At 44.0% G+C, this 21,453-nt stretch overlaps 1 protein-coding gene across 4 annotated transcripts in view; it reads left to right on the plus strand.

Moving 5' to 3' along the window:
* The window catches only part of GLIS2 (GLIS family zinc finger 2), a 207,762-nt gene that overhangs the window by 160,402 nt on the left and 25,907 nt on the right, over nt 1-21,453 (plus strand). For all 4 annotated transcript variants that reach the window (XR_004541120.1, XM_033963756.1, XM_033963758.1 and 1 more), the window contains exons 2-5: nt 9,365-9,632; nt 14,660-14,829; nt 17,795-17,971; nt 19,181-19,314. Coding sequence is in view for 3 of the 4 variants with exons in the window: in XM_033963756.1 (XP_033819647.1) it covers nt 9,452-9,632; nt 14,660-14,829; nt 17,795-17,971; nt 19,181-19,314 (662 nt within the window). In the remaining variant the exon portion in view is untranslated. The remainder of the gene's footprint in view (nt 1-9,364; nt 9,633-14,659; nt 14,830-17,794; nt 17,972-19,180; nt 19,315-21,453) is intronic.

Genomic DNA, 21,453 nt, shown 5'->3' on the forward strand with positions numbered 1-21,453 from the left:
ATCAATCAACAAGAGACTTCCTACCACGGGTCACCCCCAACAGGTCCGAACTCTCTAGCTCCCCTCATTGCTCTAAGTTCCTCCCCCCCTCCCTCTTTGAATTTTCGTTAGACTCAAATCGTCAGTTCCTATATTGCATCCATTACTGGGATCATTGCCTGTCCCCCTCACAGTAATAGCTAGCCATTATTCTGAACTGTATTCTTCCCTTTGTTCCTGAGCGCCACACCTTGTTCCTGAGCGCTATACCATCCAAGCACCATAGTTGTATTTCATTGAACCTCATTGTATTTCACTGTATTTTACTGGAAATTATCAGATGCCAAACTGTACTATATTTTATTGGAAACTGTCTAGATGCTAAACTGTATTCCTGTTGAGATCAGTACCTGAATTCCCTCCCTGTTCACCCTTCCTCCCACTAGCTCATTTAGCCCCCTCCCGGCCCTGGCTTTCCGACAGTATAGCCTCTCCTTGCTAAATCCCTCCGATTTAGCCCCCTCCGCATACGATTCCGTGTGGAACACCCTATTGCTCAGGTTCCAAAAAGACAGACAGTTTCAGAGGTAAATCCGCTCTCACTGCAGGGATTCTGGTTCATCCACTCTTTCCCTCCTGTGTTGTCCAAAAAAAAAAAAAAAAAAAAAAAAAAAAAATTCCTCCACTTAACATACTGCTTCACAATCGATCCAAACAAGCCTTGCCTCCCAGCTTAAAAGGCTCCCCAAGTCAAACATGAAGCCTCCCTTTTGGCTCTTTTTTCTCCTTCTCTGCTCTTCTCTTAAAATCACCCTCTGCTTAAAACCCTCTTCCCCTAATCTACCAGACTCCCCAAATGTCACTAATACCTGCCCCAGCCTAAATATCCCCACGCTGCTACGCACTAGAAGTCACTCTCACAAACATAAATCCCGCAAAGCCAACCTAGCCTACCTAAAGCCTGTGCCCCCTGCCAACCTTCCCAACCATGCCCCTGACTCTCTAACCCCAGTCCCGATACTTTACTGCAACGCCAGATCCGTATGCAACAAGACCCAAATTATGAAAGACCTCCTCACAGATTTTGATCCTGGACTCTTCTGTATCACAGAGTCCTGGATCAAAAAAGATGATTATTATACTCAAAACGAGATTTGCCCCCAGGGCTACCAAGGCCTCTTTTCTCCTAGATTAAACCGTAAAGGAGGCGGACTGGCACTCCTCTACAAATCTTTCTTTAATGTTGAACTCCTCGAAAAAGGCAGCCACCATTCACTAGAATATATGTTAGCCTCTATCAATGATGAGCTCCATCTTCACCCACTAGGTATCTTATTACTTTATCGTCCGCCCACCCCCTGGAGCAATTCCTCCGAACTTGTTTACGAGACCATATCTAACGCTTTCCTTAAGTTCCATAGACTACTGATCATCGGAGATATCAATCTCCACCTTGATGACACCTCTAGTAAAGATGCATCCGATTTCAATAATTTCCTCATCTCTCTCGGCTTCTCCCCCCCCGCCTCCTCTCCAACCCATGAAAAAGGACACTCTCTAGATCTCATCAGCTTCCTCGATCTCACGGATTACAAAACCTCAACCGACGACGTCCGCTGGGATCACGTTCCCTGGTCCGACCACTTCCTAGGAACCTTCTGTCTCCCCATCTTCATGTCCCCCCTTGGAACCTCTCCGCAGTCCTCTAAGTCCATTACTTTCCGTAAGAAAATTTCAAATGACCAGTTCTGGTCCAAATTTCTTGACAATCTCCCATCCAAGCCTAAGCCATCAGATCCTGCAATCAACTGGCACACTTGGACCACTCTCTCAGAATCCACCTACCAATCTCTCGCCCCACTTTCCACCAAAACCATCTCCTACTCCCGTAAGGCCCCCTGGTTCCTCCCACAACACAGGGCGCTAAAACAAAAATGTCGATCCCTGGAACGCATCTGGAAAAAATCGAAATCCCCCACAGATAAACAAATCTGGAGAGTCAACATTAAATCTTACAACAATACACTCAAAAGAGCTAGGAAAGACTTCTATGGTGACAAGATCTCCAGATCGAAAAACCAGAACAGTATGCTGTTCCATATCTGGCGCTCCTTAACCCCCAACACCAACCCTTCTATTCTTCCCTCCTCCCCATCAGTGGATCAACTAGCAAACTTCTTCAACGGAAAGGTCACCGCCTTGAGAAGCTCCTTCCCTCCTGCAGTCTCCTACAATCCTCTGGTGGCCGCCTCCCCCGATCCTACTACAAAGGTCCCCACCCCCATCCCAGTCAATAGATCCTGGACCACCTTTGAGCAAGTATCCGATTCCCAGGTCCTCAAACTCTGTCTGAAACTGAAATCCTGCAATTGCACCTTGGACCCATTCCCATCCTATCTATTTGAGAAAATTCCCGCTCAGGCCATCTCCTCTCTCACTATACTCATAAATTCTGCCCTATTATCGGGCCTCTTCTCCCCTGAAATGGGACGCATTGCACTGACCCCCCTACTAAAGAAAGCTGACCTAGACCCCTCCGCCCCATCTAATTATCGCCCAATAGCAAACATTCCGCTCCTAACCAAACTGCTAGAGTCCATCGTCTCCTCCCAACTTTCAGCCTACCTGGAAAGATTCTCTATCCTCCTACCCTATCAATACGGCTTCAGACCCAACTTCAGTACCGAAACCCTCCTGGCCTCCCTTATCTCGAAGATCCAACAATTTCATTCTCATAAAAAATTTGCCGTTCTTCTTCAATTCGACCTCTCTGCTGCCTTTGATGTCGTCCACCATGACATTCTAATCTTCCTACTCTCCGAGATAGGCATCAGTTCTACAGTCCTAGACTGGTTTTCGAATTTCTTACGTTCTCGCTCTTACACCGTCACCAAACATGGTTCCTCCTCCTCCCCATGGAAACCGACCTGTGGAGTCCCACAAGGCTCCCCCCTATCTCCCATCCTCTTCAACATTTATATGTCCTCCCTGAACCTTCTCCACCTATCCCCCCTAGAAACACTCTACACCTACGCCGACGATATCCTGGTCCTCATCGAGACCGATGCAAACCTCACCAATCTCGTAGCTAACATTTCTTCTTGCATAACCAACCTTCAATCTTGGGCTCACACTGTACAAATGAAATTGAATGAGTCCAAAACCAAACTACTATGGCTCGGCCCCAAACTTGATCAATTACCCACCTCAATCCCACTGCCCACAGGTTCCTCTCTACAGCTGGAGTTCTCTAGCAAAGTTCTGGGCATCACCATAGATTCATCATTATCCTTCAATGACCACCTCAACTCCCTGATAAAAAAATGTTTTTGCAGCCTTCACATGCTGAGGAAAGCGAGGTCCTGCTTCCACCAAAAACACTTTGCCGTCCTCGTACAATCCATTATCCTTTCCAGATTGGACTATTGCAATTCCATTTACCTTAGCGTAACAAAGAAAAGCATTCACAGACTCCAACTAATACAGAACACCGCGGCTAAACTTATCTTCTCAAAAAGTAAGTTTGATCATGTCTCACCGCTCCTATCCAAACTCCACTGGCTTCCCGTTATTTCCAGGGTCCACTTTAAATGTGCCTGTCTAACCTTCAAGATCCTCCATGGTATCCTCCCTCCTTTTATCCCGCTATCCTGGAATTCCTCAAATCCAACCTCCACTAGATCCTCGCAAAAATTAAAACTATCCTACCCCTCCCTAAAAGGCATCTCCCTTGTTGGTAAACTTGGCTCTTCCCTCCCTTTTAGAATTGCTCAGCTCTGGAACAGTCTCCCTTCCCCTCTCCGCAATTTGAGTCCACTTCTACCATTCCGTAATCGTCTGAAGACCTGGCTCTTCTCCAAAACGTAACCCCGTCCCGTTCCTGGCATTCTTACACCTAAACCTCTCTCCTCTCTTACTTATATAATTCCATTGGATTTCCGTTCCTTCCCTAACCATGTAAACCGTGCCGAGCTCCATCAGTGGAGATGATGCGGTATATAAATCCAAGATTTAGTTTAGTTTAGTTTAGCAGAAATACTGCAGCAAATTTGCAATCTATCCCTGAAAACAGGCGTGATCCCGGAGGATTGGAAGATAACCAATGTTATGCCCATCTTTAAAAAGGGATCAAGAGGTAACCCGGGAAACTACAGACTGGTGAGTCTGACCTCGGTTCCAGGGAAGATGGCGGAAGCACTGATAAAAGACAACATCAATGAGCATTTTGAAAGAAATAAACTTCTAATAATCAGCCAACATGGATTCTGCAAGGGGAGATCGTGCCTAACAAACTTATTGCACTTCTTCGAAGGAATTAACAAACGGGTGGACAAAGGAGACCCCCATAGACATCGTATATCTAGATTTTCCAAAAAGCCTTTGACAAGGTACCCCATGAACGCCTACTTTGGAAACTGAAGAGCCATGGGGTGGAAGGAGACGTTCACAGATGGATCAAAAATTGGTTGGCGGTTAGGAAACAGAGGGTAGGAGTGAAGGGCCATTACTCAGACTGGAGGAAGGTCACGAGTGGTGTTCCGCAGGAGTCGGTGCTCGGACCGCTGCTATTTAATATATTTATAAATGATCTAGAAACAGGGCTGAAGTGCAAAATAATAAAATTCGCAGATGACACCAAACTATTTAGAGGTGCTTGGACTAAAAAGGACTGCGAATAATTGCAAAGGGACTTGAACAAAATAGAGGAATGGCAACAAGATGGCAGATGAAGTTCAACGTAGAGAAATGTAAAGTATTACATGTAGGAAGCAGAATCCCGAGGTACAGCTATACGATGGGAGGGATGTTATTGAATGAGAGTACCCAAGAAAGGGACTTGGGGGTAATGGTGGACAAGTCAATGAAGCCGGCGGCACAGTGCGCAGCGGCCGCTGAGAAAGTGAATAGAATGCTAGGTATAATCAAGAAGGGTATTACAACCAGAACGAAAGAAGTTATACTGCTGTTGTATCGGGCGATGGTGCGTCCGCATCTGGAGTACTGCGTACAATATTGGTCGCCGTACCTTTAAAAAGGACATGGCGATACTCGAGAGGGTGCAAAGGAGAGCGACACATCTAATAAAAGGTATGGAAAACCTTTCATACGCTGAGAAGTTAGAGAAACTTGGGCTCTTTTCCCTGGAAAAGAGGAGACTTAGAGGGGATATGATAGAGATCATGAAGGGCATAGAGAAAGTGGAGAGGGACAGATTCTTCAAACTTTTGAAAAATACAAGAACGAGAGGACATTCGGAAAAGTTGAAAGGGGACAGCTTCAAGACAAATGCTAGGAAGTTTTTCTTCACCCAACATGTGGTGGACACCTGGAATGTGCTTCCAGAGGGCGTGATAGGACAGAGTACAGTATTGGGGTTCAAGAAGGGATTGGACAATTTTCTGTTGGAAAAAGGGATAGAGGGGTATAGATAGAGGATTACTGCACAGGTCTTGGACCTGTTGGGCCGCCGCGTGAGTGAACTGCTGGGCACGATGGACCTCAGGCCTGACCCAGCGGAGGCACTTCTTATGTTCTTAGGTCATTCTGGTCACCACCGGTCACTCTCTGGTATCACACAAGGTATCATGGTTATTGGCCATGCTCTGGCCACACAAGGTATTCTGGTCCTTGGCCATGCTCTGGCCACATCAGGATTCTTTGGCTTACTGAGGGTTAGGCAAATGCCAGCATTCATCCCCTTGAGGATCGCCTGAGAGCTCCTGACAAGCTTTCCCTCTTGGTTCCTTCAGTCTGGAGGTTATGGGAAGAGATTCTTCTTAATATCAGGGTGAAACTATAAGTCCTTCCCAGCAGGCAATTCCCCAGTATCTAGCAAATGAGTTGTTATCAGTTTTTTTAACGGCTCTGCTTCCCCCTTTCCGTAGACCCACGCCATCTTCTGGTAGTGCTTTCTCAGTGAGGCGTTTTTCAAGTTCGTAGTTTCTGGTGATGGGATGTACACCCTGTCACAATGACCTTGCATTTCTTAGCATTAAATCGTAGCTGAAAATCTGTGGATAATGTATTTCTATGGATCCTGGCTACCAGTATTCATCTAAATACTTTTAAAAATTGACCCCATTATCTGTTTGACAGCTAGTTTGTATGCAGTCCGTGCTATGAATGACATTTTGCTTTAAAAGATCATAAGATGATTCTCAGTATTGGGTCAGGCTGCTGTGCTTTGACTATAAGTGGTATAGAAAAATAAAGTTATTATTATTATAAGTGTCCCAGTGTCTTGTGGGGGGTTTTTTAGATGCAGTTCTCAGGAATTGCCTCCAGAGGGAGCCCTTTGCATTATTAACAGCAGCAATTCATTCGAGCTGGGAAACACTGATACACAGGATGGCCTTAATATAATCAGGAAATGATTGTCATATAAGTAAAATAATTTTATTGTGTTTGGCCTTGGTATGTACTGTTATGGGCAGAACCTTTGGCAGCCAGTCATAGCGCAGGGATTTCTCATGAATTTTTATGTGCCATATAGCAAAGATGCAAACTCTCGCACTCTGTCACTTTTTTCCACCACACTACATAATTTGTACATACGATCTGGGCAAATCCATAATTAAATTACTGTATTTCACATATACTGATGAATACTAGAGAAACCAAAAGTATAAGTTCACTGGCCATATGAACTGCAAAGTGGTAGTGAGTGATATTAATCTAAGTAGCCCCCAAAGGCTTGAATGATATAAAATTTTGTACCTAGCTTTTTTTCACGGTTAAACATATAGAATTTTTATGACATCCATTGTGTTATTCCATGACAGTCATCCTCCAATAATTTCTGGCCAGCATTGTTTAAAGTTTTCAGTAAGATCCCTTCTTTTTGCATGATGATTTGATATATAAATCTTTGATGTAAGACTTGCTTTCTTGCTTATCTTTATCTAGATTTTCAAATGTAATAAGTTTCCTACTGCTTTGAAAATCATTGGAGTCCTAACTGCATGGTTTCCTAAACCTGTCCTGGGAGAACCCAAGCCAGTCAGGTTTTCAAGATACCCACAATGAATATGTATGAGATAGATTTACAGGGCAAATCATAAAAGCATTTATTTGTTTTTTTTAATGAAGGGTAAAGTGTAATGATATTCTGTGGTACAATCAAAGTAGTTCACATTTATTATAAGCAAGTACTTTCTCTGTCCTTAGTGGGCTAACACTCTGAGGGTTTGGGTTTTTTTTAACCTGGTGCAATAGAGAGTTAGACGACTTTCCCAGAATCCAAGGAACTGCAGTGGGAATTGAACTCCCCAGGATCTCAGCCCACTGCACTATTAGTAGGGTTACCATATTTAGAGAACAAAAAACCTGGACACATGGCCCTGCCCAGTTCCGCCTCCAGACCTACCCAGTTCCACCCATCAGCCAAGCCCCTATAAAGCCTCCTCTCTTCCATGACAAGCTCCGACCCATCTGGAGGGCCTCGAGCTTGTGCTCAGAGGCCCTCCAGATGTGGCCGGAGCTTCTCGGGGCTTTCCAAAACCCAAACTGCCGAGTTTTGGAAAGTTTGTCTGGGAACCCGGACAGTCCTCTAAAAGGAGGACATGTACAGGTTTGCCCAGACTTCTGGGAACCCTAACCATTAGGTTACTTCTCCACTCCAGAGAAGTATTACTACCTGATAGAGGTTACCAGCTGTCCGGATTTATCTACACATCTTTTTAGAGGACTGTCTTGATGTCTAGATGGATTTTTCAAATCCAGTACTTTGGGTTTTGCAAGGTCCCAGCTCTGCCAGAGCTCGGGACCGCATATGCAGAGCCTCCGAGCATGCGCAGATGTTACATGCGATGATGTTACATGCAATGATGTTACATGCATGTGTGTGACTTCATTGCGTCACAACTGCGCATGCTCGAAGGCCCTCCAGATGCAGCCCTGAATTCTAGGAAGAAGAGGAGGTGAGGTTTGTGTGGGGGCGGGGCCGAGCTGGAACAGGGTGGGGCCATGTGTCTTCTTTTTTCCCATCAAAAATATAGTAACTCTATCTTTAGGGTAGCACTACAAACCAAGGAAACCATTTCCTTCTTAAGCAACACATCACTGCAGCCCAGACCTATGGCTCTCCATTCTCCACTGTACTCTCCTTGGATAGCACATGCTAATATCTATACAGAGAAGAATATAAAGTAGCATAACATAGGAAATGAGGCAAAAACATGACTATCCAGACCAGCTCATTTCTACAAAAAATACATGTGAACAAAGCTAAGTAGGAAGAAAATAGTATCGTGCCATCTTCTCTTCTTATACTGACAATATTTCTGTCAAATCAGTAATAATGAATGATCAGTTAGCTGACTGGAGAGACTGGAAGCTCTGAATATGTATAGAGGAAAGGAGGGATAAGGGAGATATGATTCAGATGTTTAAATACTTGAAGGGTATTAACGTAGAACAAAATCTTTTCCAGAGAAAGGAAAATGGTAAAACCAGAGGACATAATTTGAGGTTGAGGGGTGGTAGATTCAAGAGCAATGTTAGGAAATTCTACTTTACGGAGAGGGTGGTGGATGCCTGGAATGCGCTCCCAAGAGAGGTGGAGGAGAGGAAAACGGTGACTGAGTTCAAAGAAGCATGGGATGAACACAGAGGATCTAGAATTAGAAAATAATATTAAATATTGAACTAAGGCCAGTACTGGGCAGACTTGCACGGTCTGTGTCTGTATATGGCCATTTGGGGGAGGATGGGCTGGAGAGGGCTTCAATGGCTGGGAGGGTTTAGATGGGCTGGAGTAGGTTTTAACAGAGATTTCGGCAGTTGGAACCCAAGCACAGTACCAGGTAGAGCTTTGGATCCTTGCCCAGAAATAGCTAAGAAGAAAAAATTTAAATTGAATCAGGTTGGGCAGACTGGATGGACCATTCGGGTCTTTATCTACCGTCATCTACTATGTTACTATGAATATTTCCTGCATGGTCCCATTCATTGGTTTATTTGTAAGTCAGCAGATCACTTTCAGCCATAAACTTTTCCAATTCTTGATATTGGTTGACTCGAACCCATATAAATTATAGCAGGGCTGCCCAAGTCCGGTCCTCAAGATCTACTGGCAGGCCAGGTTTTCAGGATATCCACAATGAATATGGATGAGAAAGATCTGCCTGCACTGCCTTCTTGGTATGCAAATCTCTCTCATGCATATTCATTGTGGATATCCTGAAAACCTGGCCTGCCAGTAGATCTCGAGGACCAGATTTGGGTAGCCCTGAATTATAGTATTTTAGGAGGGAAAAAAAAGGGAAAGGAGAGCTAGAAATATTGTGGAAAAGGAAATAATTAGAATGCTTGGCTTGCCTTTCTCTCTCTTGTTCCTTCTCCAGATAACGAAGGTATGTGTGTCTCTTATCTTTCTCTGACACAGGTTGTCTCTGCGTTCTCTGGACCCTGGATCCCTCTCTAGAGAAGATCCTGGAAGACCCTTGATCTCCCCTCCTTCCCTACACTGAGGATGCACTCCCTGGACGAACCCCTGGACCTGAAATTGAGCATTTCCAAGCTAAGGGCAGCTCGCGAGAAAAGGGATCGGGCCCTGATAGATGCTAAACAGCGCAGCCTGCGTCAGGAGCTCCATATACATGAAGATGGCACTACCAGTATAGCCCCAGTATCGCCTGCGTCTCCACCCTTAGGTAAGAGCCAGGCTGTTCTGTTACTGCTCTGGTTGTTTTGACTCAAGAGAGGAATTCGGGAAACCAAACAGGTAACGTGGTGGGACAGTGATTAGATAATCTGATGCCATTGAAGTTGTATGCTCCTGGAGATGTGATAGAAACATAGAAACATAGAAAATGACGGCAGAAAAGGGCCAAAGCCCATCAAGTCTGCCCACTCCAGTGACCCTTCCCCCATGAGTTTGCTCACCAACCTCCTGCCCTTACCTCATTAGAGATCCCACATGAATATCCCATTTATTTTTGAAATCTGCCACGCTGTTGGCCTCAATCACCTGCCGTGGGAGTTCATTCCAATGATCGACCACCCTCTCAGTGAAGAAATACTTTCTGGAGTCCCCATGAAATTTCCCTCCCCTGATTTTCAGCGGATGCCCTCTGGTGGACGAAGGTCCCATAAGACGAAAGATATCCTCTTCCACCTCGATACGACCCGTGATATATTTAAATGTCTCAATCATGTCTCCTCTCTCTCTTCGTTCTTCAAGTGAGTACAGCTGCAATTTATTCAGCCTTACTTCATACGGAAGATCCTTGAGCCCCAAGACCATCCTGGTGGCCATCCGCTGAACTGACTCAACTCTCAGCACATCTTTCTGGTAATGTGGTCTCCAGAATTGAACACAATATTCCAAATGAGGTCTCACCATGGACCTGTACAGTGGCATTATGACCTCTGGCATCCTGCTGATAAAACCTCTTCGGATACAACCCATCATTTGCCTTGCCTTGGAGGAAGCCTTTTCCACTTGATTGGCAGTTTTCATGTCATCACTAATGATTACTCCTAAATCCCATTCTTCCGTGGTCCTAACTAAGGTCTCACCATTTAACGTGTAAGTCCTGCACAGATTTCTTTTACCCAGGTGCATCACTTTGCATTTTTTAGCATTGAAGTTGAGCTGCCAAGTCGATGACCATTGTTCTAATAGTAGTAGGTCCTGCGTCATACTGTCAGGCATAGTGCTTTTACCTACTATGTTGCACAGTTTGGCGTCATCGGCGAACAATGATATTTTCCCTCTGAGCCCTTGGGTCATATCACTTATGAATATGTTGAATAGGATTGGACCTAAGACCGAGCCTTGTGGCACTCCACTGGTCACATCTGATGTTTTGGATGGGGTACCATTTACCATCACCCTCTGAATTCTACCGCTCAGCCAATCCTTAACAAATGCAGCTAGTGTTTCCCCTAATCCCAGCGATTTCAACTTGTTCAATAACCTGCGGTGTGGGACGCTATCAAAAGCTTTGCTGAAGTCCAAATACACTACGTCCAGGGACTCCCCGGCATCCAGTTGTCTTGTTACCCAGTCGAAGAAGCTAATCAGATTTGATTGGCAGGACCTGCCCTTGGTAAATCCATGTTGATGGGGATCACGTAGATTTTCTTCATCCAGTATTGTATCAAGTTTCTGTTTGATCAGTGTTTCCATGAGCTTGCATACTATGGATGTGAGACTTACCGGTCTGTAATTTGCCGTCTCTGTCCTGCAGCCCTTTTTGTGGAGTGGAATAACGTTAGCTGTTTTCCAGTCCAAGGGGACTCTTCCCGTGCTTAGGGAGAGATTGAAGAGCACAGACAATGGTTCCGCCAGGACTTCACTCAACTCTCTGAGCACCCTGGGGTGTAGTTGTCTGGTCCCATGGCTTTGTTCACTTTGAGTCTTGAAAGTTCGCAGTAGACGCTACTGGGCGTAAACTTGAAGTCTTGAAACGGGTCTTTCTGGCTTTCCCTTGTCTGTAAAAGTGGACCGGATCCCGGTGCCTCACAGGTGAAAACCGAGCAGAAGTATTCATTTAGTAGCTCGGCCTTAGTGGAATCCGATTCTGCATAATTCCCGTCCGATTTCCTGAGTCGTTCTATCCCATCTTTGTTTCTTTTCCTGTCACTAATATACCTAAAGAAGGATTTATCCCCTTTCTTAATGTTCCGCGCTAGATTCTCCTCTATTCGGAGCTTGGCCTCTCTGACTGCCTTCTTGACAGCTTTAGACCTGTCCTGATAGTCTTCTTTTGCCTCCTGCTTTCCTAAATGTTTGTAGGCGATAAATGCTTTTTTCTTCTCCTTAACGAGGTCCGAAATTTCAGTACTGAACCACTGGGGTCTCTTGTTTCTCCGACTTTTGCTGACCGTTTTTACATAGCGTTTTGTTGCTTCATGCAGGGTGGATTTCAGAGTCGACCACATATTCTCCACGTTGTCGGTTTGTGCTTGGTTCTGCAGCTCCCGGTGGACAAAATCTCCCATGTGTTCGAAGTCTGTGCCTTTAAAGTTGAGGACTCTCGTCACTGTATTTGATCTAGAGAAACCCCATCTGAGGTTAAGCCATACCATGTTATGGTCGCTGGAGGCCAGCGTATCTCCTACCAATACTTCTGTGACGCTGTCTCCGTTGGTGAGTACCAGGTCTAGTATCGCCTGGTTTCTAGTGGGCTCCAGTACCATTTGTTTGAGTCGTGCTGCCTTTATGGAGGTTAATTATGGATGTGAAATTTTCCCCTACCAATATAGATGCATTACTAAAAAACTTTTACCACTTGTGGAATAATATTAAGCAGAGATATTTTGTATGGACTGTGGAATAATATGAAGCCCAGATGGTGAAGGTTGTAAATTGCAGAGCCAGGATTGAAAAACAAAGAATTAAGAATCAACTTACTGGTAAGCAGCAGTCATTTTAAGATAAGGCTTGAGTGGGCCTGGGCCCACCCACTTTAGACTCAAGCCCACCCAAAATTCTCACACCTTTGTTATGGCTGGTGGGGATCCTCAAACCCCTAGAGACCAAAGAGGAGGCTAAGCCAGACTCTCCTGCCTTCCCTTTACGTGCTGTGCGACACGGCACGTGGCACAAGGGCGTTCTTCAAGCAACCATCCAGTGCAATTCTGGCATTAATTAGAGGCAAAAAAGCCAGAGGACGCCATTCCTGTAAGTTTTGAGGCAAAATGAGGTGATTTGAAGGTTCTAGAGAACTTTGAAAAATAATTGGGAAATCCAAGATGGCTGCTGCGGCAGCAATTTAGCACCAAAAAAATGGCTCAATAATGATTTATCTAAAAGTAAAAACCCCAGAAAACAGGATTTTAGAGATGGGGAACACTATAGGATGTGGCAGAAACCCTTTAACACAGGATTTTCAGATTTTCCCCCTCCAAATTTGCCCATAGGCCGTAATTGCCTTACTCACTGTGTAATGTTCTCTGAAAGTGCTGCAGCCTGCTTCAGCTCTAAGAAGTAGCTGGATATGGGAGAAGAAACTCTGCCTCAATCAGCCATTCCAACATCGCTGTGATCTTTGGGCTGCCAGTTGGACTGAGGCTGGAGGTGACGGGATAATCGCACGCCAGATGCCAGAGCGCCGACAATCCAGCGCAGACAATTCATCGTAAGACAGAAGCGCGTGGAGGAAAAAATAATTTTTAAAGAGCTCCCACTGGGGGTTTGTGGTGGCAACCCCCCACTTTATTGGTTAGTGTTTGCGCTGCCATTGCCGGGGGTGTGTGGGGGGGGATGAAACCCCTCACATTATAGAGAAAACGGAACTTTTCCCCAAAAAATTCAGAAAAAGTTCAATTTTCGCTATAATGGAGGTTTCCAATCCCCCCCGAACCCCCTCCAACAGCAGCGCGAACACTAACCAATAAAGTGGGGGGGTTGCCACCCCAAACCCCCCGTCGGAGCTCTTTAAAAATTACTTTTTCCCCCATGCGCTTCTGTCTTGCGCCAAATTGTCAGTGCTGGATTGTCAGCGCGCTGACGTCTTGCGCTTCACTGTCTATAAACCGAGGCTGGATTGATCCACGCACGCAAAGGGGGGGAGGCGAAATCGCAGCTGGCACCCTGAAAAGCCCCACTGAGTCCCCTGTGGATGCCTAACAGCCTGCGCTCAGGCCCCTGCGATCCAGTAGGTGAATTAAGGTACTAGGGGTACAGACCCCTCAGTTCCACAAAGTTCTCTGCAGGCTGGCCAAACAGGTCCCCAAGTCTGCTTGTTCTCCCCTATGCTGGGGAGTTCTGGTGCACCGATGGCCACAAAAACCACAGAAAAATACCAATAATAGTAAAGAAATATACAGAGCAGATCAGAAAGACACCTTCCAGCTCACATTCAGAAGGAAAAACTGAAAGGGACAGCAGAGCCCTCGGTAGAAGGAAGAGGGGTTGAAAACCTGGAGTGGATTCCTTCTGCACAGCTTGCAAGCATGGGGAGAATGGCACACCTATTGCACTAGAAGAGGGATTTGTGAGCTAGCTATAGGTAAGAGAGGCAGTTTGAGATGGCACTTGATAAGAAAGGCGAAGTGAGGAGGATTTGTGAGATGGCTGTAAGTAAGTAAGAGAAGCAAGGTGAGGGAAATTTGTGAGGTGGTTGTAGGTTAGATCATTAGGGTGAGGGGAATTTGTGAGGTGGTTGTAGGTTTGATCAGTAGAGTGAGGGAAATTTGTGAGGTGGTTGTAGGTAAGAGAAGCAGGATGAAGGGGAATTTTGAGGTGTCTGTGAATCTTCAAATGATGAGTATGATAGATAAATTTAAAACTGAATTAAAAACATTCCTTTTTTAAGATGCTTATTGTAATAGATAGCTGTTTTAGTTCCTGGGAGTATTCTGTAAGACATGGAAAGCTTCAACCTAACTGTATTTCCACTCATACTTTTCTGTCAAAATTGTATTTTGATTACCTACCTTATATGTTGATGTAATGTGATTTGATTGTTTTGGAACCCATTTTAGATTGTATGCCACCCAGATGGTTATTACCCTTGGAGCGAGATAGAAAGACATTAATAAACGGAGTAAGGGAGGCAGGCTGAGGGTTTTTTGTTGAGTGTCCTTGGGCTTAGGAGTTTATAGGATATTCTTGGATTTCTGTAGTACTAGAATGGGGTGAGGGAGGCAAAAAGGTTTCATGTGAACTTATTTCAAGGGTGGTTTGATTTCAGCCTCCATCTGTTGTTGAATTCTTTTCCCTATCTAGGTTTTCTGTCAAGCAGCAAGTTCCGGGAAAAGGGGGAATCTCATTTTACAAATGTTCCTGTGATTGACCTGAGTCTCTCCCCACCCTCTGGAATGGACTCTCCCAATGGTACCTCATTATCTCCAGAAAGACTTGTGAATGGTGACATCATGAGCTCCTGCACTCATCATGTGAGTAGTGGACAAAGGAACACTGGGTAAGAAGTGTGGGCATAGGCAGCAGAGCAATGTTTGGCTTGAGGGGGCCCAGGAGCTCCACCCTGGCCCCAGTGGAATCTTGCAGTGTGGTACGGCTTATCACGAGCTCCCAACTCCTCCACCCACTTCCTCCTGGCGCTGTACTTTTAAGTCTTCTGTAGATGCTGCGCAGGTCAACGAGCAAGCCTGCCCCCGGAAGTGGAATGAATGGTTCCAGGGCCGGCCTGCTCATTGACGCTGCTCAAAGATTTTAAAGTACAGTCGACTCCGCTTAAGTGTCCGCCCTTCGGACCGGGTCTCCACGTGCGCTTAAACAGAGTGTGCACTTAATAGGAGTGGGGGAGGATAGGAGGAGGCTGCAGTTAAGTTTAAATATGGCGCATGGGCTGCTGGAGCCTAAATTACAGGAAAGCTATGCCCTACAGCTTGAGTGAAAGCGGAGCACTCACTTTCCCAGCTGTCCCAGCACTTAAGCTGCTGTGTGAAGCCTAGCCATTCCCAGTCAGAATGTGATTGCATTTAACCGGAGTGAACGTAACGTGAAAGAATAGAGGTTGGACCTATGACATCAGTGCGCATAAGCAGATTGTTTACTTATCCGAATTGCAAATATCCGGAGTTTACATCTATTGACTTTAATGTTAAAAAAACGGGACCATGGTGGTAGGCTGCGGATAACCAAAGCGTGCGCTTAACCGACGTTCACTTAGGTGGAGTCGACTGTACAACACCAAGAAATGGGTGGGAGGGCGGGCACGAGTACCTGTGAGTGGGGGTGGCACCTGGGCCATGGCCCAACCAATATTTAACCTATCTGGTATCAGCAACTAGGAGCTTGTGTGTCAGGGGATAGACATCAGTTTGTTTGCACCCTCCCATTCAAAACATTGTCCTGCCGCATGTTGTACACTTGGTGGATGGGAACGAGATGCAGCAGTGGGGGGAAAGAAAGGAAGGGAGAAAGAGTAGAGAGTGGTAGAGTGAGGAGAGGTAAATATTGTTTCCCATATGTTCTCATTCTGCAAAGTCTTAATAAGCTTAATTCAGATGGCACAGCAGTAGAGCATATGCCAGATGTTTATTATCCATGGTGTCTTGGGGATCCATTGATCACATATATATATATATATATATATATATATATATATATATATATATATGCACTGTTATAACGCTAAACCCTATGTGGAGAAAGTCTTTCATAAAATTGCATAGCTGATAACGTGGCTAAGATGCATACAGCCTATTGGAACACCCACAATTTTTTTTTAATTCAAAAAATTCACATTATAGAATATACATTAATCAGGTGCCCTCTAAGTGCACATATATAGATAGATAGATAGATATGTGCACTATTATAGCGCTAAACCCTATGTGGAGAAAGTCTTTCATAAAATTGCATAGCTGATAATGTGACTAAGATGCTTACAGCCTATTGGTACACAACTGTACCTGCACTGACGAGGTTCTGGGGCAGTTTGCTTTTCTGCACATAGTTTTCAAAGCAGTGCGTCTGGGGTAGGAGTTTAGTAAATGGCGCAGCATTTATTACCTGCTGAAACCTGGTTTAAATGCCTAAATTCTGGGATTTCCCTGACCTGCCCATGCCTCTCCCATGTAACTCACCTTTTTGAGTTACTTACCATAAAATTAAGGTGATTCATGTAAACAGGTCACGAAAATTCAAAATTGGTTATTATAAAATAAAATGCAATGTCCATCAACCAGCTATATCAGATTCCCACATTTCTCGCAGCACAAAGACTTTGGGGTCCTTTTACTAAGGCGCAAGATGTTTTAGCACGTGCGCTAATGCATCCATTATATTCTTTGGATGCGTTAGCGTTTAGCGCATGCTAAAACGGCTAGCGCGCCTTACTAAAAGAGGGGGTTTGTTTTAGAGCCATCAAAAGCGACACTCAAGTGAATGAAAATCTTTTTCGGTGAGTCTCCATTTTTGCCGCTAGCTTTTTCGTCGGCTCCAAACTATTTTCAAAATACAAAGAATCTCTTATAATGTTTAAATCCATTAAATTTTATTGAACATTTATTTAAAAAAACTGTCCGCTAACCAATTGTCTAAATTTAGGTGCATGCGTTATAGAATAGGGTGCAGGGTAAATCTGCATGTAACTCCAAATGAGTATCAATTATTGATTAACAGTTTATTAGCTAATTAGCACATAGATCTGGAATCTGGGCCCAACTTTGGGCAACCTAAGGAGAATCTGAGGGTAGGTGTATAAAGAAGCCCAGAAGTATGTGCATACATTTCCTACTGGAATTAGGGGTGGAAGTCTAGCCACAGAAAAGTCCATGTTCGCAATTAGAAAATTATCTTGTAAGGATGCGATTATGATTCATAGAGCGCTTTCTTACATGCAGAAAACACCTATTATAAAATTGTGTGGGAGTATTTACCTGCAAAAAGTTGGCACATGACCACACAGGGAGTAATCCATAAGGAGCCCCCTACATTGTAAGCAGACGCGGCCGCTGAGCTGGGGAGGTTTAAAGGAGAGGTGGATTTTTCTTTTATATTTGGCATATCTTTTTTAGCCTTTAAGCATTGATTCTTTCCTGTCAAATATTAGCATCCTTTCCTTTTTTCTATCTAACTGTAAACTACTTTTACTAAGGTGGTAAAAAAGAAATAAATAAACATAAAGCTATGCTTTCACCTCTTTATAGTAGATATTGGGCTTTTATAAAATAACCATGTGTTTGGAACTTGTTGTACGGGCCCATTAACTGCAAAAACCTCATCATTCTAAATTTTACAAACCCCTCTTATGTCAATAATTTGTGATAAGTGTCCAGGAGTTATTTCTGGGTTCAGGATTCAAAGCTGTATGTGGTACACTGTAGAGTTGTCCTCTCACTTTGCAGTCTTTTTAGATAACCACTCTACACTGCTGTTTTCTTCTCTCTCCAGGACTACCAGTCACTCCGCTATATGGATGGCATTCCCAGCTCTTTCCAGTTTTTCCTGCCCCTTGGCTCTAGTAGTGCATTGCAGCTGCCCTCTTCTGTGTTCATAACCCCTCCTAAGGAGAAGCGTCTTTCCCCAGATCTTCCTGTGCAGAAGCAGCTAGTATGCCGATGGGCCAAGGTGAGCTGAAGACGTAGCATCCTCAGATTTCCAGAACCTGTATTGTAACCCAGAATTCTGAAAATACGTATGCATCATTTACACTGATACTCAGAGGGTCTAAGGGGATTCTCTCTCTGAAACACTGGTACCCAGAAACACTAAGGCAGTGCATCGCAAACTGTGAGCCGTGGCACGCTAGTGTGCCGCCTGAGATTTCAGCTGTGCTGTGAGATGCTGGGGAGAAGAAGAGGCACCAGCTGACTGCCTACAGGACGTGCTTTTTGCGGCTAGAGGCACATCCTGTAGGCAGTCAGCTAGCATCTTTCCTCCTCTCTTCGCCTTTTCTTTTTTCAGCACCCCCCACTGGCATCTCAGGGCCCCGTCTGAAGGGCCTTTGCGCATGTGCCATTTTTTGGGGTTTGGGGAGGGAGGGAGTGCTTTATTGGGGGGGGGCGTGCTGTCGGGATGCTTTTTTCTTTCTTTTTTTTTTTTTTTTTAATTGGGTAGATATTTTGCGTGTATAATACATGCAAAATATCTGTGCCATAAAAAAAAGAAAGAAAAACAAAACAGGCAGACCTGTCAGTAACACAGTTACCAACAGGTCTACAGCAGTTGGGTTTTAGGATCGTAAATCCCGATGCAAAATAGCCAAACAATGTAAGTGAATCAATCGCTTGGCTATTTTGCATGGAGTTTTACTCATTTGTATGGCCGGATCGGGAAATGGGTGATCGAGGGGGGAAAAACTCGCAGTGGACCATTTTGTGAATCAAGGCGGTTGGCAGCAATCAGCGCTAAACCTGTGAAAACAGGTTTAGCGACGATCGCTGACTTTAGTGAATCGGAGCCCTAATTCCCCTCCCCTTGAGTAAGAGATGCACCTGGAACAGATCTTGTGACCCTGAAAGAAACCACTGAAGTTATCCCCAGGCTTGACCAAATTAAACTTCATTAAGGCTTGTTCCACCCATCACCATCCTTTTACACCATAAAAATTCTTGCAGGTGCTGCAGGATTCCTCTGGGAGCTTCTGCAAATTTTCCACCTTCCCCATCCCCAGGTGTTATATGTGCATCATTTTGCTGGATGGTTTAAGACTGTGCAGCAAGAGACATTGCATTCACGACCAGTCAAGTACTCTGATATGCTGAGCTTGGCGAGAAGAGTGAGCTTGCATATTGTGCGTACTTAGTCATCTCTGATCCTGCCCTTTTCCTCCCACAGTGCGATCAGCTGTTTGATTTGCTGCAGGACCTCGTGGATCATGTCAATGACTACCACGTGAAACCTGAGAAGGAAACTGGCTACTGCTGTCACTGGGAAGACTGTGCCCGCCGGGGCAGGGGCTTCAATGCCAGGTAAGACAGCCGACTCGTTTTGTCCTGAGAGCAAAGTGAGCCCCTCCTCCCTCCCCGTTCATTGCCATTAGTGAAGAACCCTTTTCTCCTGCAGATAGGACTGAAAAGATTACCTCCCTTTCCGTAGTAACAGGGTATGGCATCCTGAAAGGTGAGTGCTGTTTACATTTAGATGGATCGCAATATGATATAATCAAGGTTTAAAGAGCTGTTAACGCTGTCTTTATTCTTCTCCTTGTTCTTATTGACAGCACTCACCAGATTTGCTTTGCAGGGAAGTTATGGAAACTGAGTAAACGCTGGATAGGCCGGATCTGCTCTGTACCTCCAGTAATCAAGTCTGTGGGGGATCCAGCTTTTACTTATGTGCTGCCTCAGATGTGAGGCTCCAACTTGCTCTGCTCTGCCCCAAATCCTCTGCTTCTTCTGTCTGCCCCAAATCCTACACCCACTCAGGTCTGGACTGAGCATCAAGCAGTGGTGACTTTTCTGTGGTACATGTGATCGAATCTTATAGCACACTCTTCTAATAAGAGAAGTAATTATAAGACTGTCACTGTCTTGACTATAACCATTACTGAGTGAATGAAAGTAGAGCTGTGCAGTAAAAAAGGGGCAAAATTCACCATTATCAAACCTTTAACTAAGCTTTCACATCAATTAAGATGTCTGTAATTTAGAATTTTTTTCTGATACCCCAAATTCTTCATAAATTTTGGTCTAATTTTGGCTTATATAAAACATTAATATTTTCAAAAGTTAATCACTGAGCCAGTTAGTCTTTGCTTAAAGATATACAGATAAATTGTGTCTATCCTTGTTCAGACTTTTAGCCAGCCTATCCCTATAATCAGATTATTGAATATGAGGTCATAACTTTATACAGATAAATTGGACTAGAACAGTTGTTTAACCTTCCAAAAAATAAACACTAAAAATAAAAGGATCAAAATCAAATCCTAGAAATTATTTTCTCACTTAGCACATAATTAAGCTGTGGAATTTGTTGCTGGAGAATGTGGTCAAGACTAATATCAGAGGGGTCTAAAAGAGGTTTTACAAAAGGCCCAAGAGGAAAAGTCCATGAAAAATCATTAGCCAGGGAAAATTTTTTTTTAAAAATTCTTTATTCATTTTCAATCTCAAAACAGTGCTTACAGGAATTCATGCAAGATGTTTGAAAAACAGCACTTAAATCCGTCAGTAAAATACATGAAAATTATTTTCACCCTCCTCCCTTCCCACCAAGAAAACCATACAATATTACATCCATATTTTTAATAAACCAATCCCAATATACTGTTTAGCCAGGGAAACTTTGAAAAGCCATTTGCTTATTATCAGAAATGAGCTTTGAAAAATGTGATTTACTTGTTAGGATCTTCTGGTTACCCACAGCTGGACTAGCTAGCATCAGAGGTTCTTGGTTTAACTCAGATTCTTGCTTTATTTATTTTCTTATCCATCTAACTTTATACAGATAAGTCTAATATTTGTGATCCACTTATATCAGGGGTGTCAAAGTCCCTCCTCGAGGGCTGCCATCCAGTCAGGTTTTCAGGATTTCCCCAATGAATATGCATGAGATCTATTATTATACAATGAAAGCAGTGCATTCAAATAGATCTCATGCATATTCATTGGAAAAATCCTGAAAACCCAACTGGATTGTGGCCCTCGAGGAGGGACTTTGACACTCCTGACTTATACAGATAAAGTTATCTGAATAAAGGCCGACTATTGCTGCTTTCACATAACTTTCGGCCCTACTCCTGAAAGCTCATGGTCCCTACTCAAGTTATACAGATAAATTTTGGATATATGAGTATATGGAGTAATGCTATAAAGAATGTGTTAATATTTACAGTATATGCTGATTATATACATAAATGACTGAAATACTGGCATATATATGTATATATTATTAGCCTGATGAGCAGGAAGAAATTGTTGTGAAAAGTTTTGTAATAGTGGCACCAAGTTAATGCAATAACTTATCCCCTGAAGAAGTTCCAGTGAAACAGGCTCCTGTTGAGTGTTAAGACAGATAAGTATTTCACCTCAAGCCCTTTTAGTATTTGAGTTCCACGTTTTTTATTACGTTCATTTATTTTGTGAAGCAGGACATTGTATAGCTCA

The sequence above is a fragment of the Geotrypetes seraphini genome, chromosome 11 (genome assembly GCF_902459505.1).
Source record: "Geotrypetes seraphini chromosome 11, aGeoSer1.1, whole genome shotgun sequence".
NCBI classification, from domain to species: domain Eukaryota; kingdom Metazoa; phylum Chordata; class Amphibia; order Gymnophiona; family Dermophiidae; genus Geotrypetes; species Geotrypetes seraphini.